The sequence below is a fragment of the Anomalospiza imberbis genome, chromosome 1, assembly GCF_031753505.1.
Source record: "Anomalospiza imberbis isolate Cuckoo-Finch-1a 21T00152 chromosome 1, ASM3175350v1, whole genome shotgun sequence".
NCBI lineage: Eukaryota > Metazoa > Chordata > Aves > Passeriformes > Viduidae > Anomalospiza > Anomalospiza imberbis.
The window spans coordinates 21910439-21937268 of NC_089681.1; the positions used below are offsets into that span (position 1 = coordinate 21910439).

Here is a 26830-nt window from a genome sequence, read left to right on the forward strand (position 1 = left end):
CAGTTCAAGACAGTATTCTTGACAAAGATGATGTTCTGTGGACCCATTTGTGGCTCTCTATTCCTTGCATTCTAAAAAAACAATTTTTTTTTCTTTTCTTTTTTTTTTAATCTGAAGAATTTTTCAAGTTCTGTTTGGACCATAAACACAGTTCATTTTGCCAAACTGTAACTTAAAAACTGTGATGGAATGAGCGGGAATGAGAGACAGTCTCCTTGTCTTCCACACACACCCCCCACTCTCCCACTGAACATGCTCCAAAATGGATTTTGAATGAAAATCAACTTTGTTCTAAAATTTTGGCAGGTCTCTACATTTCTGATAGTTGAAAAAGAAGTACACAATAGCTGATTAAACTTAAAGGGGTACATTTAACAGAAAATATGTATTGCCACCATGGTCATTTTTGAATTTTGTAATTGGGTTCTTTTATTTCTGCAATTTAATGTTTTCAGTTGTTTCATGCATTTTGTTAGGGTTTTTTTCCACAGAGAGCTATTTTTATTTAATGGTTTGAGTACAAAGATAACTTTACTCTGAAGAAAAGTCACGCTACCATTTTCCCACACTTTTTTAGGATTATTTTTCTGAAGATATTAAATTATGTACAATGCCTCTCAGAGAATCAGTCACTTGGTAATTTTGGCACAAGACTACTTAAAACTGCATTTGTGAGATTTCTGAAGAACTGCATTTACCCTACATTTACAGATACCGACCCAAATGTATCATTAGAAGCTGGAACTGCAATTGCCAGGGTTTGGAATTCATTCTACCACACAGCCTGAAAATCCTAACAAGGGCCTCAACCCACCTGGGCTTCACCTCACCTACAATTCTGTTCTTGGGCTACTGCATTCCCACCCAGTATTCCAGGTCACTTGCCCTTAGTCCCCCTTGGAGTGGCAGCAGGTCAGCGTCGCTAAAACTGGGCTGGGCTGTGGGGCCCCGCAGCGATCTCTTGCTGGCAGCCATGGCAGCTGCAGAGCTGGTGCAGAGACACCGCCAGCTGCTCAACACCCTGTCCCTGTAAGAGGGACACGGTGCTGCCTCTGCCTCCTTCAACAGTTTAACTTCAACATACTACCTACGTTTTTTCTGCAGTGAAAACGTGTGTAAACAGCTGAATTGGCCCATTCCCTTTGTCAGTGGCAGAAGCTCCTCTGAAGACAGATAGAACATATTGTATGACTGTCCTTTGGGAGGCAGAAATCGAAGAGACTGCATTTCTTAGCCTTCTGTTCATGGTACTGTAACCACAACCATCAGGCAGAGTCAAAGGGCCTGAAAAACTGATGGTCTGCAGTAGCTTTTTTTTTTTCCAAATAAGCTCAAATTCACAGATTTTTTTTTGCAGTGAAAAACTAAGAAACTGAAATGAGAAGAAAGACTCTTGTTTCTCATTGAGTTTCAATTTTCATTTGGGATTTTCAGCACCCAGCATGTTATTGTTTAATATGTTTATGCGTTACTTTTCTGCTCTTGTTTCCAGATCTACTGAAAAATGAAGCCAGAGTCAGAAACCCTGAACTATTTTCCCACAACTTCTCATGCCAAGTCCTAAAATATACAATTTAATTCTTTTACCAATTGTTGCAAATTGACCAATATACTGAGTTTATTTTCTTACCAGAATTTATCTTTGTTCATCAGGAAGATCCAAACACATGAGGCCTTCATCTTTGGCCTGCCTAAAGCTCAGGGATGATCAGAGTTTGGCCACACCAATGCTATGCCTTATCAAAATAACTTCTGCGTTCTTGCTCAATCACTGAGTTTCCCCAAGGACTAAACACTTCTACCACTGTTTGTACTTAAGTAAACAGTAACAAGTGGCCTGGTGCAGTCTGCACTACCTTACCTTTTCCAAGGCAGGGATGGTAAAAATGATTAACTGTTTCCAGCCTCCAGTATTTAAGCCTCTCACTCATGCTTCCCTGTCCTACCATCACCCAGGCTAAAAGTCAGTAAACCTAGGTAGCTTTATCCACATCAGCCCATGGTGCTCAAATCAAGAAAACAATAAGACACAGCATAAAATATAAATCATTCACAAATCACCTTTTTTTTTGCTATTTGATATGAATAGTTGTGCAAGTTTGCTTTCTTCTTTTATAGCAAGTCTGTTGCAGTTGAAAGAAGTATTAAAAATAATCATGCGTCTCCCACAGAGCAAAACAGATTACCTATAAAATCTCTAAACTTAAAAAATCCCTTAGCTATGGCAGCCAAGCTGGTTTTGTTTGACAGATTTCAAGATTGCAAGGCTCAAAACTATAGAAATATATAAACAAAATACAGAGTCTGAGAAAAAACAAACTTCTGGACAACTTCTGCAAGTCAAAACCTATAGAAATATATATTATAATTAAATTAATCTATTCTAACATTGTCCCTTGTTCACTAAATCCCTAAATTTCATTTAGATAATTTAGAATTCTTAGGATAAGAAATTTTCTAGCTAGTGTATAACATTTGTTGAGAATAGGAAGAAAATTAAATAAATGATAAAGAACATTTTGTGAAAGGGTAGGATATGAACACTGAACTTGGACCCATATTACCAAAACAGTCTTGGGAACATATGGATTAAAACAATTACTGAAGAGTTTCAATTAATGCTTCAAGTACAACATGTACTCCAAATACTGCTGTCTATATAGATGATAGAAAACAAATTGTTATTTATAAAGCTGGTGGTTTCTGATTGTAATGAGAAATTAATTTGATGTGAGTAGGGGGAAAACCACTATTTTTGTGACCATATAGTTTTCCTACTATTATTGCTTCTCTTCAATTCTGTATCTATAGCAATATTTTTCACATTGAAATCATGCACACGTAGATATATACCAAAACCAAAGCTATTCAAATAATCTATGAACATTTTAGTGGAACAACATAAGAACTGAAACTCTAGCTCAAACACCTTTAAATGTTAGCTGCCTCTGTGGTGTTTTGTGTGTGTATGATGCATCTAAAAAGTAGGCACTAGCAATCACCATTTCATTTTCTCCAAACCTAAGAATTAATATAAACTATACACAGGGCTAAGCCAATCCTGGTCAAATGCTGAATATGTATTGCACTCTGAATCCAAATTACTGTATATCTGCCTGTGTTCAGAATTGCTGTGTGAGGTGTTCCTAAAGTTGATGGGGCTATCCTGAGACTGAAAGTCAGTCATTCAGAAAAGTCTCCCTACATTCTAATAGATTTATGTTAAAAACAAAGCACTGAATATATGTGATACCTTGGTATACCTTCAATACATCTGACACATTTTTGACTCCCTCTTGGAGCACAAACAAGATCAACTCACTATTTTAACTTGTAAACCTGACAGAAGCACTAAGAAAACCACAAATACTATGCCTGTGCAGTTGCAAAGCTTCCTGTGACCACCCATTCTACTCTATACCAGCTACCTGGTGACTTAACGCTAATGATACTCATGGGTGAAGTTTAACACGGCACTCATGCTGATAAAAGAATTAGCCTGCTTTCTTCAGTGTGGCACAGGACTCCTCCCCCTGCCTCAAATATGTTACAGTCTCAGGCAAACACTGACATTCTGATCAGGTACCAGATGGCTCCAGGCAGTTACACAGTGTTACAAACGAATGAAGCAGAAATACATGACCCCGAGTGGCCAATCTTGTATCTGAAGATGCATACCCAAATGCTCGTGTGACAGAGCTACAAAAGCAGTGTGAGACATGGACAGCTGGGACAGGGGAATGGACTGAGCTTCAGGAGTAGGTCATAGATGGCACAGTGTTCAACGGTGCCTGGATGGAGGCGAGATAAGCGCACAGCTGCGTGCAATGCCAACCTTGGAAGCCTTCAGAGCCCCTCCAGCCTCTCCTGGTTGCCAATGCAATTTACACACAGCAGCTCTCTACTGACCCAGGCATCAGAGTGACTGGCTGACTACTTGGAACAGCTCACAAGTAGCACAGGTATCATAGGTATTTTCAAAACAGCACTTACTATTCTACTAATTCTGGACATGAAAAATGGCTTATGCTTCCTGACCTGAACACACTAACCACAGTTTTCTCATACAAGATAATACATACTCCCTTCAAAGAGAAACAATACAAACAAATAATAAATATAGGCACAACACAGCAAATGGTTTTTTTCTCTCTTTTGTTCCACTAAAATGAGTAATAAAGTATTATTCATTAGTTTATTGGGGCAAACCACCTGGACTCTACTACCCTTTCTGATTTTTCTGATTCTTCCTTGACTGCACACCACTGTATTTTGTAGGTCAGAACTCACACAATACTTTTTTTTTAAGAAATAAAAATACCTCTGTAGTAGTTCCAATGTCAGCAGAGGGACTGTATGTGCTGGTATCTGGTGGAATGGTACCAACGCTACTTTTAACTGGAGAACTAGGAGGAACAGGTCCAGTCATGGTTTCAGTATAGACAGAAGACATAGATTGATATAGAACTCCTTTCATCTGAATTTTATTCCAAACTTTACTTGTGATACCAGCCAGTTCATACAGAAGCTGGACCTAAAAGAAAAAATTAGACTTTATTTTAGGATGAAGTTTTTCTTAATGAGGTGAAGGAAAAATCATCAAAGTCCTGATGACTGAGGCTTAGAATAAACAGAACTGAACTTCTCACCATTTATAATGTTCTGATAAGAAACTACATCGCAAATAATTATCATTTACAGTATATTGACTCTGATAAAAATAATCTGTTCTTTGTATAAACATATGGTACATAGCTCAAAAACATAAACAATAACATGGTCTTGTAAAATTTTTAATAACATAAATTTTAACAATTAAGCAAAGGTAATTTATCATATATTTCATATGTATAGATACTGTCTCTAGGAAAAGGCAAATGTAAACTTATAGAATATTAACAATGCAAAATTATTCACTAAAATTCTATTAAAATAATGATCCGATGCAGCATGTGAAACTGATCTAGCTTTGGAAGAATATTTCCTACCAAACTCAATAGTCTCCCGGCATATGTCATTCCAATATTTAGAAACACACTGTTTAACTTGCACATTGTTTGACTCAGTTCTAAGATATTTACACAAGTTTTTGTAAATAGGCATTAATCATGGAATCTGTATGACAACATATTGGAATATACTGTATAAAAAAAGGTCAGTGAAAACTGAAAATAATATATAAGCAGATTCACAGCTGGATACCATACCCAACTTGCCATTATAAAAAATTTAAATTCTCATATTTATAAGAACTTTAAGCCTCAGGACACTTTTGCTCTACGAAGCTGGCTTCTTATGTGGGCAGAACAGATGCAGAAAAATACTGCTGTCAATCTATATTTGATATAAAACAGTACTTGATTTTGTGCGTGAGAATGTGTGATGAAGTCTCAAAGTACATGGTGCAGTCCTTTCTTAAGAGGTGAAATGCTGGAATTTTATAAAAACCTTCTTAATTCATCTTGGATTTTCTTTTGAAGTTTGAAGGTTTACACAGAGCAGGTCACATAATCTTTTGACAGAATTTTCCTTAGAGGAAATAAACTTCACAGTACATTTTTTTTCCTTTATACACAGAGCAATCTACAGCCAAACAACTCTGGCTGTGGTGAGGGACTCTTTCAGTTATGCTCTAAAGTATTTTGTGTCTGTAGCACTCTGATAGGCACTAGTAACCTTTAAATTACCGAATTCAAATTTCTAAATTTTCCCAAATCTTTTCCATGTAGTGCAGGAAGCTCAACTAATGTCCTAATGTAACTAACTAATGTAACATCCACCCAATTGATTGACTAATATAACATTAACTGGTGTTGACACTTTGCTGGCAAAAGTATCTCTAGAAATTTAATAGGATACAGGCAGATATCCAAATCATACATGCTTGCAATTTCCCCATGTACCAATTTTTTTCCAAGAAACCAAAAGACAACTTAAGCTATATTTTTATGTTTTAATGAAGCAGGGCTTTCAGAAAATTATTTATGCTATTGTTCCTAAAGACACAAAGTAATGCAAAAGAAGGAACTTGTGTTTACATATATGCTCATATACAAGGTGAAGAGGCTTTTCATCAGTTAATCCAACACTGAAAGGTTCAAATCTTACTGAGGTTGCAGCAGTCATAATCATTAAAGCTAGTAATTACTTATCTTGTCAGGGAGACTTTTTTAAATTGCTCAGGCTAGAATCTTTCCAGCCACTCTGAAACAGTGGCTATTTCAGACAGCAGTAGCCATGTGTCTGAACATTACAAGCAACCAGCCAACCAAGTAGTATGATCAAAATACTCCATCCCGTGCTGAAACTAGGGACAAAATAAGGTTGTAGCTACAAAGTTTGTGCTGACTGGGAGTGGGGCTGCGGCTAAGCCTCATCCCCAATGGGCTACAGCTGTGAAAAGCAGGTGAACAGCATTGACAGCAATGAGCCAGGGAGTGCCCAGGTGCACTGAGCAGCCACCAAAGGGAACAGAGGGCACACAGGTGCAGTGCATGAGCCATGAGGGGTATAAAAGGCTGGGCTAAAGAAGAAGAAGGGCAGATGCTTGCAGTTTTCTGAAGTGACATGATGTTCCTCTGTATGGGCAGGTGTTTAAAGCCTTCTGAAATTGCATGGTGATACTCTGTGTATTGTGGCCATCTCAACTGCGACAGGAGTTCAGCAAAAAGGCACACTTTCATTAGAGGGAGATGATTTTCACGGAGTTATGTTAAAAGGTAAAAATACCAAAGAGCCTCACAATAAAGCCTCATTAAAACAAAAAAGATGGTGTGTGTCTACATGTAAATAAAATATCAAAACTTCAGATAAAGTCACATCTTTGGTTATTTTTAAAGCACATTACTTCATTCCATTGCAACATTCCATGTTACTGATTAAAATGGAAGGATTCCTTTTTCTTTTGTTGGTTCTATGCTTTTAAATGTGCAGTCTCAACAGTTTACAAACACATTTCTGATTACATGAGAAGGGCTAGTGTAAGTGTAAGGCCTCCCTACTTTCTAAGTATTTTTGAGCATATATAATAATTATTTTTGGAACACATTATTTAAAAGAAGAAAAATGGTTGGACAAAAAAGAGTAACTGCCAGTATTTGTTAAAAAAGGCTTTCCTCTCTCACTGCTTCCACTCCCTCCTCAGCAAAACCACACATAACTCAATAAGACCCCACTGACTACTTGGCAAAATCTGTAAAGCTCAATATGTTACAGCATTTTATACTTTAAAAATAACACACTACAAAATTGAAAACTACAACCAAAGACAACATCCTGGCAATTTTGCACACTGGAAGTATCTATTGACTTTACAACCATCAGAACATGGTTTCATATTAAATCATAATAGTCATAAATATAATACTTCACCTTTGCTACCATTTAACAAATTCACCAAATTTCACGTAGTTTGAGGCTGTCATCTACAGAAAAAATACAGCCTGCCATTGTAAGGAATCAAATTTCATACTGTGAATTTATGACTATCAAATGCTGTTTATGGAACAGCATTTTCATCTTCTATCCATCGACATCTGGTTCAAGAAGATTGATGGCATTTTTTTCTTCCCTTTTGCATAAGTAAAGCAGAAAGGACAAGGCACATGTAAAGGAGAAAAGACAGTTCAAGAACCTTTAGTAAACTCAAGTAATTTCTCCGCATCCTTTCAGTCATTAGTAAATTAAATAACATCAGTAAATTAATAACATCACCGTGTACAAGGACATCCTTTAAGACAACAACATTTGATCTAATATTCCATGCTACAACTTCATTTTAACGTTTCACTATGCACATAGTATGATTTATATGGAGCTTAGAGTTTCAGTTTTTTAGTAGAAATATTTTCTTACAGTTTGCAAAACAAAATACTTAATTACACTTTAATAGGAATGTTTGAAAAATATTGTATTTTTCCATTTTCTTCTTAGTTCTCAACTCATACTTAGGTAAGGCTTGCACTTATAACAATACCATTCCACTTTTAATATTATCAAATACCTACCATATTTGAAATTACAGCAAACTAGGTCTAAGTCATTAAAATACAAGATGTGCCTTCTGAAAAAAATCTAAGAACACCTATTCATTTTAATAAACACAAATAAGGTGGTAACTTTTGTATATATGCATTCATCTGTTTTTCCTTCCTTTTACTGTAGGATACCATTGTTTGCCTAAAAGACACTTTATGTTCAAAGAAATGCTAGTTCCATGAAAATGTAGCAAAAAAACGACACTAAACCACTTCAATATAAGAATCCACAGTGACAGCAGAACAGTATCATAGCATTTAATGGTACATCTGCAATTCATTTCACTCCATCAGCCAAAAGATGCATTTATACTACAGCTATTACATTTGGAGAAGAGTTTAAATTACAGAAGTTGAGAGAGCTTCAAAGCAAATCTCAATCTAAGCACCTTGATCTTGATGGCCCAGTTAAAAAAAAAAATTAAGATAGAGACCCTCTTCATGAAAATGCAGATCAATAGTACTTAAATCAAGTTATTTTTAATTGCCTTTTATAAATCAATTAAATGTACCAACCTGGGGGTTGGAGCATTTTATTTCAAGGGATTCAAGGTCGACATGGAGGCAGACAACAAATGAGTGTCTGGATTCCGGCCCTGAAGCAAGCAGTTTCTGTGAAGTCACAGCTAAAGTAGAAGTACAGCCCATTGGTTCTACCAAATTAAGAGTCATTTGCTGTCCAAGAAGAGTATATACACTGAAATGGTGCAGACTAATTGTCCATGGAAAAGCATCACCTAGTGATTAAAAAGAAGGGGAAACAGTTAAACAATTGCTTAATAAAAAGTATGGTATTAATTTCACAAAGCTAGCAAAGGTCTTATTCTAAACCACCTTAGAAGTCAGCAAGTGCAATCAACAACCATTAAATTGATCCCAAACTCTCATAAATATAACTCAACCATCATTTCCATGCTATACTTCAAAATCTAATCAACAGTGATAAATTTTTTACAACTTCTAAAAACTGAAATCCATTGGGAATTTTAACTCCAAACTGTGAACAAGCATGTACAACATAGTCCTTAAAGAAATCTTTCTGGTTCTTATAATTTTCTTCAAACTGAGAAATATCTAGAAAACACTCCCCACTTTTTTTAAGCATATGGATGCAGTTCAGAGGCAGCTCCTTCTATTATATACTTATATCTATTTAGAGGCTGTAATACTAAACAAGTGAATTCTTTCCTTTCAAAGTCTACAGGTTGCATCTCAACACAGTGGTGCTGAAGAGTGAAGCCTATTCCAATGCTCACAGGGCAGCTCTTTCCACTGCCTCACTTAAACTTCCTAGATGATGGATTTTCTAAAAACAAATTATTATGAACATATACTTAGTACTTAATTTCTTATATTTAGGAGGAAGTCTATCCAGAGAAGTTCCTGGCATCTCACCAGGAATCGTTATCAGGAATAATCAGTGAGGGAATAGGCTGAACAACAAAATGCCTACAGCTTCTGTACAATCAGTTTTCTTTAGGCTGTCAATTGAAACATAAAAGTTTCCAAAACTTTTTCCAAAAGGGTCACAGAACTATTCAGGTAGTTCTTTAAAGGGACAACAGGAACTCCTTTTGGTGAAGGAAAATTTTCAACAGCTTTACCAGCTAGAGTTGAGAGGAATTGAGCACACAGATTACAGGACTTGAAACAGAATCTCTGTGGTGGGTTGACCCTGGCTGAGTGTCAGGAACCCACTACAGCTGCTATCACTCCCCACACTCAGCTGGACTAGGAGAGAAAATATAACAAAAGGCTGGAAGACTGGGAGAAATAATTCACCTGTTACTGTTCATGAGCAGAACAGACTCAGCTTGGGAAAGTCCATCTGGAGCCAGTTGGAACTGGCTTTGTTGGACATGAAGAAAGCTTCTGGAATGTTCTCACAGACTTCAGGCCTGCAGTCCACCCTACTACCAAAACCTTGCCATGTAAAGCAAATACAATTTCACATATGATTGCCAGGTCCCAGAGGAAAAAAATTAGGCTCTGGGAGAATCACTTAACCAAAATTCAAAGAATGTTCAAAAGAGGTGAGGAAAATAAAGCAATAAAAGACACGTGGATAATTCTGATTTTACCTGAAACAGATAACAGGTTTTTGCTCTTCAGAGGTATAAGAACATAACAATATTTCAGTGGGCCTTTGGGGTTTCTTTTGTTTGGTTTTGCTTTCTTTAAAGAAAGTCTTCATCTCATTTGTCAGATTTCCTACTGAGGAAGTTGGGCCTTTTTGTCACAACTTGAACAACACAGAGTCTGTGCCCAGCATGTGAATTTTCAATCCACCAAAAGAAACCAATATGAAATTCCAATATGAAGTAACGTAAAAGCAGCTGGATGAAGTGACACATCCAGACACAGCAGGCTGATGAGCATCCACAAACCTCAGCCATGCTGAAACAGTCTTCATCTTTGCAGGGAGAGCAGAGAGGGAGAAAAATTGTCCTTCTTATAGGAAAATGCAGAAAGTTATTTGGTATGAGTTTTTATTTTTCAAAATTTTGGCCTAAGTCATGGACAAAAAGAGTCCAAATTAATCTAATAACCCAGAAGCATGGGAGCCAGTCTTGAGAATCAGAAGAGAAAATGGTAGACAAAGGGCTGGGCTGGGCCCCTTGGGGTCTCAGTGGACAATAAAAAATTCAAACCAGTGTTTTTAAACAATATATGAAGAGTGTTTTTGCTGCCTGTGTGACCTATAGTCAATACTATCCCGCTGAGAAATCAGAACACTAAGAAATAGCACCAACTGTTAACAGTAATCAGTTAAAAGAAATTAGAAGGGTTTTGAAATTAAAAGAAAGCTGCATTCCAACATCTTTTAACCATATTATTTTAATAAGACTTCTATTTTTTCTTCCACAGGTGGCTTCAGCAATACATTTATATGGTCAAAAGTATGTATCAGAAAACTCTGTGTCTCATCCTAAGAACAAACTGAAAACTTCAAGAGTTTATTTTGAAGCTATTACATACTGAAGAATTAAGTTCAAAGTAACTTGAAAATATTTTCAAAAGGTTTGCAGATTAAAAGTTTTGAAGCAATTAATTTGTGCTTTTTTCCAAGTTCAGTCATCCAAGAAATACAAAAAAAATAATTGTAATAGATGGAAAAAATTCAAATGCAAAGTCAATTCCAATGACATGTTTCTAATTATTACATATGAACTTTGTTTTTCTCTGTGACCACCACAGTAAATTAACATAGTTTATATTTCATGGATTAGAAAGAAAGAATATATAAGGAAAAAAATCAGTAGTAGCTCTACTAGACTGCACACAATATCTACCCTAAAAGGAAAACAATATAAAATTTTATCAATTTACAGAAACCACAGTATGTTGAAAAAATATTTTAGTAAAGACACAGTGAATTTACAACTACAAAATTTCCCCAATGTCATCAATTACCTCTTGTCACCAGAGGACACAAGGAAAAACGACGCACCACAGCTTTGGTCACTATGAAGAGACTAATTTATTTTTTCTGACTCCAATCATTTATAGTTCTCAAAAGGTGCCAGTGGATTGGAAGGTGAATGTGCCACCTCTCCAACGACACTGGACAAACTACCAGTCTATCAAATTTCTCCGCCTCTATGAAAGAATGCAAAACAATAGGTTGTTTACAGAAAGTTGCGTGAGAAAGTTCTCTTCAAGAATGTAAATTCAGAAGGCTTTAGAAAATCCTAAGAAATCAGGGCGACATCCTCTTCTTCAGCTCCATATACACTATATGCCTGGTTTAGCATTTTATTGGAACTGTGCACCTGATAAATCCTTATTTTGATGTTGTACCTATGTCTTACTTGTTTCTAAGAAAAAAATGTACCTTCATTCGTTTGCAAATTTGTTTTATGAAACTATTAAAAAATTAATTCGAAGCATCTAAACATCAAAAGCAACATTGCTTATAGGATTTTCCCATAATTTAAAGAATGATTTCTTGGTAGAAAGGAAAAGTCAGTGCCTGTTTTAGCAGAATTTTCTCTACATCTAACCTTCCCATCAATGTATACTACTATTTTGTCACCTAATTAATGAAATTCTGAAATATTTTAAGTAAATTAGGAAAACTGGAATTGCCTTCAGTGGAACTACAGTACACCCAATATTTATTATGGCAAGATTATAAAATGTACACATGAAAGACTCCTACTATGGTTGAAGATTCTCGTTAATTCCTGATCTACTACTATAATAATCCATTTTTAATTTTGTAGAGCATCATCACTGATTTGTATTTAAAAATTTATTAATTAAACTATTTGATAAACTATTAATTAAACTATTGATAACTTCTTAAGTTTATAAATACCACTTTCAGGATTTGGCAGTTGACCGACCCAACCATCAGACGATTTTCCAAGATCTGGCATTTATCTGCTACTTCCAATAGTTTAGACAGATTAATTTCCTACAGAACTTTTGAATTATTTTTCCAATGCATAAATAAAAAAAATTGGTATGTGGAAGCTCTTTCTCTGGTACTTATTGATGCACTTTACTTCTTTGCTAGAGTTAATCACTAATGCTCATAAAAAGACTTCCCATATGCATGACATACAATATTGATAAATGTTCTATCATGCTTGTGCTCTGGGATCTATTCCCAGGCTTACCACTGATATCCCTTGCAATCCTTAAAAAGCAGCCTAACTACTGTGTCTTCACTTCCCTTTCTGTACCCTCACTGCAGGGTCTTTACATGGATTTCTAAAGCCCTCATTCTCGTGGGACATGCAATGTTTAAAAAACAGATACTGCAGTCACTACATGTCAGGTCACTTGTACTTCCTCCCAGTCATGCAGCAGGAAAGTTCTATGTCTGCATAACTCCAGCTTCTCCAACGACAGAACTAATTTTACAAGCCATTCTCCTAACAGGTAAATTAAACACAGTAATTACTATTACAGATGATGACATCAACTATAAGCTCAAATAAACCAAAATAAGGTAGATTTAGATTAGATATAAAGAAGAAATTATTCACTACAAGAGTAGCAAGACACTGGAAGAAGCTGCAAAGAGAAGTTGTGGATGCCCCATCCCTGAAAGTGCTCACAGCCAGGTTGGAATGGGCTCTGAGCAACTTGGTCTAGTGAAAAGTGTCCCTGCCCTTGGCAAGGGGGTTGGAAATAGACAATCTTTAAGGTCATACACAAAACCCTCCATGAAAAGGCTCACTATTTTAATGTCAAATATTTATCTTAAATATCATAACAGAAAAAATAATTTCTGTAAATTTAAAGGTAAACATTTTTTAAAATCTAATGCAAGATGATAACCTGTAAGAAGGCCAACATACTGCTGTTCTACTTTAAACGTTTAACACTTCTTTTCAGGTTGAAAATGGCACTAATTTCCTATTTCCCTGCAAGTCATTTATTGACAGATTATTGAGTTTCAACATATGTTACAAAATTCTGTGAAGATATATAATCTGCCTTACTTCACAAGCAAAAAACCATCTTTCAAATTTAAATATTTGGAATACAGTGATTCACATTACTGACACTATATGGCTATCCACCTGAAAATGTGAATATAATTAGAAGCAATATCAACAACAATTTTAAGATACTGCTTTCTAAAAGTATTTTACTGTGTCTTGCCTAAAGATCTGCATCTTACTGTATCTGACATAAGCAAACATTTTTACAAAAATGAATTCATAAAAATTACTACTATGAACCTGAAGAGGAACATTATTTTATTAATAGCTAATTAATATTATTTAAAAAATCAGTAACTAAAATAATTGAAAATGTAAACTTCTAAAAAGAGGAGGATTTCATCAATAATAAAAATTTTCATTATTGCTGTAAAACAGTGCTTCACCTATGCAAAAGCTCCCTTCATGTCTTCAACTTGTTTTCCTGTTATAAGAGTTTAGATTTTTGGAAGACCACTTAGCAGTCCAGATGTTCTGACCATAACAACATATATTGTCCAACTATATTTACCACATTTTATATTTAACAACATTCTGTTGTTGTTCCACAGAAGTTCAAAGGAATATTTGAATATTTCATTCTTTACGTAGATAAATCAATTTATGGATTACTTAGTTTTAGTATGATTCAGCTATATTACGTTTCTGAATAAAAGTACTGTAAAAGCATTCCTACAAACTAAAATTACCTCAGAGATGCAGCAAAAATCTGTAAACACATGGAAAGACCTGATTGTGGGATAGTGTATAAGCTATTTTTACAGTATGTTGACATCTTGAGGTCACTAAGTATCTGAGTAGGCTGAAATATTCCCAAATGACAGTAAGAATATGTTCCCTTTTTATCCTCTTTTAGTCTTTCATGGAATAAGAAAAATATATCAGTGAGCACACAGCTTTCTTAAAAGTGACAATACATCCTTGTGGAAAAGCCTTTTACTTATATCTTCTTTATAAAAGAAGGAATGATCAAAAAATGGTTATCAGGAAAAGCACAGTTGACTAAATATAATTTCTGAGAGATGGCAACATATCTGACTGCCCCTGAAGTCTTGTTCAAAGACAGAAGCAAATTAAGAGACTTTCACAGTAAAAGTCCATAAAAATTATTTACCTTTACAGGGGAAGAAGCAAAGAAGGTGACTTTAAGCTGTGAAAAAACTTTGAAATAATCTCTTTAAGAGGGAGTCTTGGCATGGGAGAAGGCAATGGTTACATTAGAGAATCAAAAATATCAAGATTGTGAGAACTTCTGTTTGGCATTATTCCCAGAGCAGGAAGCCACACACAAATAAATTCCTTACCATAGGCTTTATCCCAACCAGGGGGATTCTTTTCTCTCACTAGGCTCTTTCCTTCAAATCTGGGTGTGACAAAACTCAAATGACTTCTTACTTTCATTAATGGTCTAAATTACATCATCAGTTTAAAACAAACAAAAGACTTCCCTTAAATATATTAACTGTCACTATGATTAGCAAATAAGATCATTCCTACTGGAAGTTATTAGGAACAACACAGATACCTTTCTCTCTTTCTTTCAAACTTTTCAAACTTTTTTTCCTTTTCATTTGGCAGCATCTCTAATATAACTTTCAATACTAAAAATTATAATTTTATTTCCATTGCCATGAGTTAAGGTAAAATACAGAAAGGAGTAGAGTCCAACATAAGTGGTAATCAAAGGGAGGAGAAACACAGTGTTATAAATCCAAACAAATTTCAGATGGCAGGAGCAGGAATAGCTCTTGAATGTGATTTTGACTTAATTTTTCATACCCTTAAAATTGTCTATATTTCAGCAAGAGAAAAAAAACAATGATTTTCTCAGAAAATCCTGTCACAAAAGCAATGGAACAATTGCTGCTGCATCTCCCTCTCTTCATCTTAGAAACAATACACAAAACAAGAAGAATTCTTTTTAAATAATATAGTTTGAGAATACAACAATGAGCTAACTGTACACTAATGCCCTGGTTTTGTCTGGGATAGACTTAATTTTCTTTATAGTAGTTGGTATGGTGCTGTTCTAGATTTGTGCTGAAAACTGTGGATAATATGGGTATCTTCTAGTTATTGCTGAACAGTGCTTGAAGTGTTTTCTGCTTCTCACACTGCTCCACTAGCAAGTAAACTGGGGGCACACAAGGAGTTGGTAATGGAGACAGCCTGGTCAGCTGACCCCAAAAAACCAAAGAAACCAACCAGAGAGAAAGGCTGGAACACCTGCCTACTGACAGGAAATAGCAAATCAGTTATTTTCCTTTGCTTGCACCTGGAACTTTTACTTTATCTTTTAAGCTGCCTTTATCTCAGCCCCTGAGCTTTCTCACTTTTGACCTCCTGATTGTCTTCTCCATTCCACCAGGGTGGAGGAGTGAGTGGCTATGTGCAGCCAGAGCTGCTGGCTGGGGTTAAACCACAAATACTGGCATATCCATGGAATCCAAAACTTGGTTGTGAGCCTAGCTTTCACGAATGTCATTAAAATAAACCTGGAACCCAAAGCTCAAGATGGTTCAGAGTATTAGAGTATTTGCCTTATCTATTTCCAGTATACAATTTTTCATATATATATATACATATATATATATATATATACACACACACACACACACACACACACACACACACACACACATATATATATGGAACAAGATTTTTACATCAGGATTTCTTCAGAACATTGCTGCAACTCCATTTACCATTTATCCTGATTATTTCTAAAGGCTCTGTTAAAGAAAACCAAAACACAATAAAAAATATTGAACAAAAGCAACTTGTTTTCACTTACCATGTCCTTTTCAGCTTACCTCCTCCTAACATTTCTTGATAAGTTGCAGGATGTTAAAAGCTGATTCTTCCTTCAAGCTGATCTAAAACTCAAACCTCTATCAAATACTAGCTTTTCAAATAAGAACTGCTGTACTTTCCCTCAATGTTTAGAGTTTTTTTTCTTCAAATCTCTACAAAATCCTTGCTACAATTCATAAGTCACAACACAGAACACAACTGTTGCCTGTCAGGATAGCCATTAAAGTCTCATTCTTTTCTTCTGACAGTTTGTTATACTTATGAATTTCTTTTCTCATTTTACATTGTATCAGAATATCTCAAGTTGGGAGGGACCCATAAAGATCACTGAGTGCAACTCCTTGCTCCCTGCAGGACTACCTAAGATTAAATCATATGAGTAAAAGCATTGTACAGGTGCATCCAGAACTCTGACAGGCTTAATGCCATGATCACATTCCTGTGAAGCTTGTTCCAGTGACCAACCACCACCTCAGTGAAGAATGTTTAACTAATGTCCAGTCTGAATGTTACATCCAAGACCTTGGTGGGATGAGAAGTTTTTCCTAACCTGTCTCCATTCTGTCTTGGAATTTCCAATTTATTGTCAATTCCTGTTGTGTCAAGATCATTGGCTACAAAATAACTTAAATAACAAAACAAATGAAGGTTTAAAATTATTTTAGTTTCAAATATACAAAACATTACAGAACTAGCTCTCTGACGATGAATTCCACATTGATTTCCATGGGCCAACCTTGTAAGTAGTATTTCTAGGCATCAATAATATATAACAACATTCTGCAAAAAAAAAAAAACAGTACAAACCCAGAAGTTTTCAAAATAAAATGAAGATAATTTTCATGACAGTTAGAAATGAAAACTTTAGAGTAAGATTTTTTGAGTTTATCACATTACCTTCTTCCAGGATGGGTCTCAGCACAACAAATGGGATTTCTTGCAGTGGTTCCATGTGTTTGTGTCCAGCACTCATAATCTTTATCTGGGGCAAGCAGACAACAAGTGTGCCAGGCATACTGGCCTGCCCATGGTACCAGTTTCGCACAGTCCCAGGAATGTCACCTGACACAATAGTACTTGGAGAAGGCAGGCTGTCATTTGGAAGGAATACACAACAAGACTGCACTTCAAGCTGAAAAAACAAAGCGAAGAAAGATTCTCAGAAATAGATTATTTTCCCCCTCACGGTGGAGTATTCATATTGGTACAAAATCTGAAGTTATTCATCCATCACTGAATGGATGAATTGACTGAAAATACTCTTAAATTCTAGTTGAATTAAGAGAAAAGACAACGCAAAATGCTGGGCAATAATATATGCTCATAAATTACGATTATGGAAGGGGAGAAAGAAGAAGGATGTTTTTGCTGTGTAAATTCATCAGAAAGGTGTTGCCATGTAAAGTGAAAATACATATATCTACATTTCAACAGCTCTGTACAAGTGCAATTGAATCAGAGAACATTCTGAATGAGAAAGCCCTCCACTTTTTGCCATTCTTTAGCTTTTGTTAGCAGTAGCTAAGTCTCTAGAAGTAGCCAACATTACATATGCTGTTACTTTCTATAAAGAACTGTTTCAGGGAAAATTCTGCCTTTACTTAATAAGAAACATAATGAGCATGTACAAAAAAAAGTAATCATTAGAAAAACTATGAAAAACACAAACTTTAGAGAAAAACTGACTGAATTTTAAACAAATGGAGAGGTGCACACATAAGCAAAGAGAGATAGTAATAAAGTTGACAAAGTTTATACAGCTTTTGTGCACTTTTCAATGCAAATCAGAAGCAGCACATATAGTTTCATAAGAAATAACATTTTTTGTTCTTTATTTTCAATGCTATTACCCTGGAACACGTCTGACCATTTTGCCATCTTCTTAGGAGCTCCTAGAGAGGCTGAGAGAGCCCAAACCACAAACTCAACTCATCACAACATGTTAACTCAGAGGTGATGTAAGCTGTGGACTTTTAGTCTTCCTTGGCTCTTACAAATATCATTCTGGCACCTGGAAATCAGAAGGCTCCAACAGCCTGCACACTTGAATGCTTTGTTAAGCAAATACAAGCTGTGATTCAGTTCCTTGCTTGGAAAAGCCTAGCATACAAATGTTTGGACAAGATATTATTTGTAGCTGTGATAAAAACATTTGTTTGCTGCAAACTTAGGTAACACTCTTTAGATTTGACATTGTTAAAGACAGCACAGTTTAAAAGCAATAACCAAGATTTGTACTTCATACTCTCCCCTAAAGGGTATTAGGCCTTCAAGAGCACAAGAGTGATTTGTAATAGAGCTGGAATTCCACAGCACTGTAAGTACTTTGCCAGCCTAGTGAGTACACAGATATTCATCTTTATTTCAGCATTTTTGTACCCTTTTGCTTAAACAAACTGACAGGAATTCACTGCAGAAAAATATAAGTAGAATTTTGCAAAAATAAATACATTGGTTAATTAAGTTTGTGTTTGTTTCTGGATTTAGAACTGTTTGAGTTGTAAAATGAAGCTAATTACATCTTTGATAAGTAGTTTATTGATCCAAGGTTGCAGAGAGTTCTTTATTTATACTGAATGAAAAGCTAGGGTGTATTGTTACAGATGTAACAGATTTGGATTTTTTTTAATGGTAAATTAGTCTTTGTGTCAATTTGCAAAGATTTTTACAGTGACACATTAGTTCTGGTCTATTAGTAATAGGTTGTAGGTCAAGTCATTGTGGGATAATGATAAATAGATGACAAAAAAACTTAGGATCAGTATAACTATTGTTTTATCTATGCATTTGCTGAGTAAACAGTTTATAAAAATCACCCATTCTTCATACACACACACACACACACACACATATACATATATATATATACACACACACATCTATGACGATTAACATCAAATGCTGCCTGGATATACAAACCATGTGGTAATAATAATCTAAAAATTCCACCAACTTGAAGAGATACTATACTTCTTCACATTGCCAGCAGCAGGATCTATAGGACATGTTTTACAAAGCACTCTCAAGAACAGATCTCAATACTCAGTAGAGTTTTTTCACTTCATTTACAGTTTAATACAGCTTTGTACTAAAGAAAAGTTCTTCCGATCACATTTGGCTTATTTTACTTTGCTGTATCAAGAATACTGAAGTAGAATCACAACAGTTTCACCCCTTTAAATTCCTGATGGAAATTTCTTTTTTACACAAGCAGCTCTTTGTTATTAATTTTCAAACAACTGCATGAGAGTTGGACCATGAATTTTGGTGGGCTTTAAATGGTATCATCAGGCCTCCATATGTATGATGGATACATTTGGCCCCCTTAACCAGACCTGCAGTAAGTAGCTCAGTACAAGCTCCAAATGAGGTAAAGGCCTGAGCTGTAGCCAGGTCAAGAACTCCAGGAAACCCACAAAGAGCAGAGTGACCCAACGAGCATCATCCCTGATCATGGGAATAACAATGAATGTGTTTTTTCCAAGACTCAGTTATCAAGGAACAAAGAAAGCTGTGGGCACAAGAAGTCTCCTCCACACCCTTCCATTGCATGCAGTTTGACTACAAGCCAATGACAGCCTAAGTGAACTGCCTTTGAGCTCTCCCTGCCAGGCAGGATGGCTGCACAGCAGTGATCTCCCCTTGAGCTGGGACACCTTTCAGGGTTGTTCTGAGAGGCAGACAGGCCTTGCTACTAATAACACATTTCTGGATGAGTTCAATTCAAGCTTTTCCTAAATTTGCAACTGGTCTGCACATCAGCAACTCTCCCCTTGAGCTGGGATGCTTCCCAGTGTTTGGGATTCCTTATCTGAGACTGAATGTTCCTTCTGTAACCCAAGGCAGAGAGATTCCTTAACTGCAATAGATCCTTAGTAAGCTGCTGATAGCATGTTGAATTAATACTAACGAAATCCACATAGGTAATTCCTTTAGACAGACTGCTGTCAAAGTCTAAGACTAAGACTGGACCAATGCTCCATCAGGAGTTCAGAAAGCAAGGGGATCTACTCTGAATCTCATGACTCAATGGAAGGACTTCGTACTCTTTGTATTTCTTCTCTTAGATATAAATTTCATAAACTGTTGATCTGTTAATCTATTAATTAGATATAATCTGTTAATCTGATCCAGATCAGATCCAGCTGCACCTAAGCCACATCACAGATGTGGCAAGCAAGGAGGTCCAGTCTGAATTTCATAACTCAGCGTTTGGGCTCCCTTACCCTTTTCCATCTTCGGCGTCCATGTAAATAATGCCAGATTTATTCCAATTCTGTTTTCCCTTTTATGTTTCAACCATTAGTAAATGATAGAATGAGCCTTACTATTGAACTTCACCAAGTTACACCTTTTTGAATTCATATTAAAATCTACTTTGCTAATGCCTTTGATGATGATTATTTAAGTTACTCTAAATCACACATTCATGACAAATTGGTGCAGTCAGCAGGATCCTAAATCTGGATTTGCTAAAAATTGACAACATGTAATACTACAGAATTGCTTACAGATATGGTTGGCTTACCTGTGTTTCATTTAAAGTTTTATATGATTAACAAATTTTGCAAAACATTACTGCAGGATTTCAAAGGCCAACACAATGAATGTACGGCAAAAGTCCACGTTTTAGAGCAAATTTTGCCATGATTATAATCACACAAGAAATTACCATCTTGCCCAAGGGCTCAATAAGTGCAAGACTGAGTTACACCTGTTGAACTTCTTGGAGGTAGATTCACAGCTATCAACTTCAATGGAATTTGCGTACATTTATCTCACAGAATCTGGACATTTGCCTACTCACAAGTTCCAGTGAAGGAATGGAAGAGTGCACCTAAAATGATGGAATTATATGCTGGACAAAAGTGAGAATGTGTGCTACAGATTGCTTCACCAATCGGAAAGTGTTTCAAAATATATGTAATCCAAATTCTTAAAATTAAACTACATCAATAGCATATATTAAAGCTATCATATAAATCTTTTTACACTTTTTAAATAACTGTTAAACTGTGTGCCTAAAATTGTGAATTTAATGTAAGATGTGACTGATTTATGTAACTGAATATAAATCTGCAGCAGTAAATCTTGCATTAATGTAAGGATCTGACAATCCAAGGGAAAGAAAATGAAGTAATCTGCCAGTAAGAAGTCCTCAAGCTGGGGGTCAGATCCTGTTCATGGAAACCATCTGGTTGGGACCCTCCAAGCCACACCAAACACAAATGATCTTTTAAAAAATATCCTATTCATTAATGCTTCGCAGCTGCACTGAGTGTTACTTCATTTTTCCATGGCAACATCCTTTCTGTTTCAAGGATCTGATTTCAGTTTTGGTAGCAACATGTTCGTTTGCCAATACTGAACACAGTCATGTGTTAAAGAGAACGAATTATTACATTCTTGAAACAGGATCACCCCCTATTTTCACTTCTATTATGTCAAGGCCTATACATGCTAAATAATGTACACTAATGATAAACCAATGAAGCAAGCAGTATTTTCCCTTCTACTTCTAAAACATAAAGTTAAGCATAACTCCATGCTCTACACTTTTACAAACATGTAAGCCTAAAATGTCCAATGACTCTTGCATAAAAAGGAAAGTATTAGGTTACTGGAGTATTTTTAATTCTTATTTTATAAAAAGGAATGTTGTTCACTAGAGAGAAAAGTGAAATAAACACTGCTGAAAAGTTAGGTCTTCCTAACTGAGGAGGGTGCGTTTGAGGGAAGAAAACAAAGCAAGTGACTGCCCAAAAGTGCTGTGAAGAGAGAGAATTTGTTCAAGTCATCACCTTTCATGATAGTGATAACATAAGATTCCCTTTCACAACGTACATTTTACAGCTACGTAAATCAATTAGAGGCACTGAAGATTTTCTACAAGGTGACACTTGCATTAGTGTGACTCTCCAGGGAAGTTGCCTCTCTCTGAATTGTCATCAACCCTCATATGCTCTCAGGAGAAAAGTAATGGGGTTTTCTGGGTACAGAATATCATCTTGCAATGACTCCCCAGGCTGCAAAGAAGCCCTGCTTACACATCTCGTGTGAGGGTTCTGGTGCACTCAGTATTAAAAGACTGCAGCCCAGCATCCAACATCCAAATTTGTTCTACCATTTTGACCCTCTGCAGCTGAGCCAGACATGAAGTGTTTGTTATTATTTTAAAAGGCAGAACAGAAATTCTTGTTTTGAAAGTAGACAAAAGTAAAAATGTTATAAATGGAAAGCAGAACACATAAGTAAAAGAACTAAGAGAACAGGCTACCTGCACGTAAAAATCACCATTATAAGGATCATTGACATTTTCTTTGACCACTTAAAACAGAGTGTCATTGCACTTCACAGTATTCCTGCTCTTTCCTAAGAAAGCTTTTAAACCTTTTAAAAGGTTTTATTTAGTAACCGAAAACACAAATTTTTGTTGGTTTGTGGCAAGCAACCAACTTAAGAAATAATCCTATCTCATAATTGCCAACAAACTGCTGAGAGCTGTAACTGCCAAATTACAAGTCACAGAATCTCTTCCTGCTCCCAGGATAATGACACGGTTCAAAGAACAGGAACTCTTATCAAATCTGTCCTGCCCTTTCTTGCCTTTCAATGTGTCACTTTGTCACAAATTTTTACAAGTTATATGCATTAAAGAAAATAAAATTTTCAGTAGTTTTAGGAAAAAGATTTATTTTTTTCAAATAAATTCAGGGATATTTAAAGGCATGTGACATACCTAAGTTTTATATGTAACAATTACATTCTTATGTAGCTGGCACTTGTTGCAACATTACTCATTAGGTAATTTATTTTTAATACAGATCCTTCATTGTTCTCAATGGAATTCAGCATTAACAGCCAATTAAAAATAATTGTGTTTATACTGCTTCACAATTTTAGCAACTATTAGTATGAAGAACATGTGAAAAATGAGTATTACCCTCCTACACAGTGTAAGTGCCAAAAAGACTTCAAGGCTGCATATAAAATCCTACAAGTAAATAATAAACCAACTTTTTATAATTAAATATTAAAGTCTTTTCACTTAAATACCACAAGTCCGATGCATAAAACCTTCATGTAATATTCTATCAGAAGCAAGCCAGGGCTAGGGCTAAGCAAGTACCAGCTTTGGATCCAAAATAAACTTTCCAGTTATTCTGGTTCCAAACACATTTACTTACTCTAACTTCCACTAAAAGAATAATCCTTTGATGATTTTAAGTTATGAAGTTCAGTTTTATCTGACGACAACTACAGACTTTTCTGTTCTACAATCATGTAACTAAAAGATCCAGGAACATGAAAATTAGCTTTAGAAAAAAAGCCACAGAGTCGAAATGCTCCAGCATTTAACCAGACAAATTATCCTAGAAATTTCCCTTTTTCATGCCAAGTAATAATACAGAAAATCTGTAAGAACTTATCATTTAAATGTAGTTATTGATGTTTAATAAAATGCACATTATGTAGACTAAAATAAACAGAATGTACTTGAACTGCCATACAGAATCATGATACTTATCTTCTTAACCTCTGAACATTGCCTTGCACAAATTTCCCATTTGGGCAGGTATTGAAAGAAACAAGCTATATATATGGCATTTGTGTTGAAAACTGTATTTAAATAAATTAGATATAGGGACTACTAATAGTAATAAAAAGAACAGCAAACATATCTATAAATCCTTCATATTTCACAAGAAATAACTATTGCACATTTGTGTGGAAGCACGTTCTCGAACTTTCCTGCAGTGCTTCCTTGGCATCTGTTGAAATGTTTCTCTGATAACATGTGATAAACTTCTGGGAAGGTACTGGCAAATACCTTACAGAGTACAGTTGAAGTATACGGATGAAACAAAGTGTGTAAACTACTTTATGAGTTCATAGGGATGTTTAATTTCAACATAGATAAAACTGAAAAATATTTCATAGTCATAATGATGGAAATAGAAACCATGAGTACTCTACCAAAAAAAAAATCTGTAAAAAGTAAATAAATCTAGAACCTCAAGCACCAGAAAAAGTACCCAATACAAAAGATCCTCTGCCAGTATGAGCCCTGTTCTGTATGTTAGGTCAGAGCAGCAAGGTATTTAGGAATCACTCTTTGAGACAGCCCCTGCCTATCACTGTCATCAGTCTTCATCTCCACAGAATGAAACACTTCTTTTTTTTCCTATCTAGTAACACACAAACTTCATGGTTGGTATTTTACTCATTCCTCAAAACAAATTCAATTTGCTGATTGCTCACAAAAACAGGTACCATGAAAAATGTAGGAGCAGAGTACTGCAGTCCTGATTCAGCTTTCCTCCTTTATGAAGGACCTAGCTTTGCCTCATTGCCACATATTATATTATGACTTTTATTATGACTCAAACTGTAAGCCACATTTATATAGACAGTCTCACTGTGCTAGTACCAACCAGACACATAACACAAATACACTGCTTCCTTCAAATAGATTACAAATTCTCTCTCTTATCTAGACATTTTAATCTACAGTGGTGAGAACATTAAGAAAGATAGGAAAACAAGCAAAATACTCATGTAATAATGATGAAAGAGAAGGCTGAAAACTAAACAGATTTAATGGAAAGCATCTCCTCAACTTCACTATGTTCCGCAATCAGGTGACAAGTCTCAAGTTCTTGCTCAGGCAAAACCTGAACTTTTAAACTTTCTAAACTGTGAATTTTAAGTACTTTCTACATGAAAGAGGAGTGACACAGACATATTCTGGGATGAGCCTATACATTATTAAATATATTTCTTGATAGGAAGAAGGAACAAGCATTCAGCAATTACTTGCTGTAATAATGAAAAAACAACTTGCCAGAAGATGTAATTAAGACCGTTTTTTGGCAGTTTTTTGTGATTTTTTTAAATTAAAAAAAAATTACTACTATATCCTGGTGTACTATAAAGTAATGATCTCATAGAATGAATGTATGGTTCAAGAGGTACAGGTTATAACAATTCTAAATTAGAATAATTTCTCAATAAACACTTGATAAGTACTGGGAACAACACAGTCATAATTTGGCACTTCTAAGCCATTTGTTCCTGCAATCTTAACTTTGGATTCCTAATATGGCACCTATATACTTCTACACAAAAATTCTGCTTTTGGTTTATACTGCTCTAGATTGCAGCTGGTGATCAGCAGCTACAGTCTAGAGCAGTATAAACCAACATGCTTTAATCCCAGCCGCCATCTCCTTGTCCTCCATGAAAAAGTAGCCAAGTAAGCTGTTGAGCCTTCACTGTGTAACAACAGCAATTGTATCATACACCTCAGGAAAGTATTTATCATACACACTTTCCTGAAATAGTTTTAGAAAAGAAAGCATTCTTCAAATCTAACTGCAGTGTTTATGATGCAGAAAAATGTGACAAGCAATTTTTATTAATATAATTTTTGAAGGATCTTTGCCTTTAAATACAAAACAGTATTTCAAAACCTAATATTTTAAAGCCAAAGCATTCCTTGCTTAATTTACCCAAAATCTTACTTTATTTTTCATTTTCTCAGACTTTGAAACTACTGAAATAAGACAATAAAACTTGGGAGCTCCTTTAAAACCCCTCTAATAAAAAGCACTAGGATGCATAAAAAGTATCATAAAGATTGGAAACACATAGGGGTTTTTTCACTTCCTTTTCATCTTACCTGAAGTGTAAGGCACTTAACTGCATTCCACACTATTCCAATAAATTCTTTCATTCTTTCCTCAGGACTTCTGCAGTTTTCAGATGAGTTCAGCACAGTTTTCACAGGGAGTGACAAAGGACGAGATTCTAATGCAAACAAAAAAAAGACAGTTTTAAAAAGAATATCTAAGTAAATAATATACTTACTGATAGCAAAGAAAAACAATTTTACATTCTGAAAGTCTTTCTCTCACTGTGTATATCTCACTATGCACATAGTAATAATGTGTCTGTATTAGTTTTAAACTTGTTAATACAAATGCACCAGTTAAGCCTTGTGAGAAATACAACACAATAAAACTAAATGTTCCAACTTCTTCAACATGAACTGCTAAGAAAATATTATGAAGAATGTTTGACTTAAACAAATTAAGACAATTTTCAAAGTGTGATAACCTATTCAGTGATGCAATTGAAATCCAAGAGGTTTTCACATACATTGCCGCCAGTGTCATCTAAAGGTATCACCTTTCTAAAATTGTAAGAAATTACAGACTACATTAAATAACAGCCTTTAATTTGTTTTCTTTGAAAAAATCCCTTTAAAAATTGAGTATACTTCCAAAAAATGAATAAAAATTAAAATATTTTCTTACTTTGTCAAATTTTAAGGTAATAAAGTATTAAATGTTTCAGCAAAATTAAATGTTTTCTAATTAAAAGAGACATTTCCTTAAACTGGTAGTTATTTAATAACATGAACATGAAAAGATTTTAGAAATGTTACATTAAATATAAGCACACTAGAACTTCAAAACAGGACTGTGAATGGTGCATAGCTCCTTCTGACATGTTTTA

The 26830-nt window shown here is 35.3% G+C and overlaps 1 protein-coding gene across 7 annotated transcripts in view; it reads right to left on the reverse strand.

Moving 5' to 3' along the window:
- VPS13B (vacuolar protein sorting 13 homolog B) overlaps positions 1–26830 on the reverse strand; it is a 431250-nt gene that overhangs the window by 189815 nt on the left and 214605 nt on the right. For all 7 annotated transcript variants that reach the window (XR_010997092.1, XM_068183911.1, XM_068183916.1 and 4 more), the window contains 4 exons: positions 25992–26119; positions 17207–17441; positions 8553–8773; positions 4322–4534 (listed from right to left, as the gene is read on the reverse strand). Coding sequence is in view for 6 of the 7 variants with exons in the window: in XM_068183911.1 (XP_068040012.1) it covers positions 4322–4534; positions 8553–8773; positions 17207–17441; positions 25992–26119 (797 nt within the window). In the remaining variant the exon portion in view is untranslated. The remainder of the gene's footprint in view (positions 1–4321; positions 4535–8552; positions 8774–17206; positions 17442–25991; positions 26120–26830) is intronic.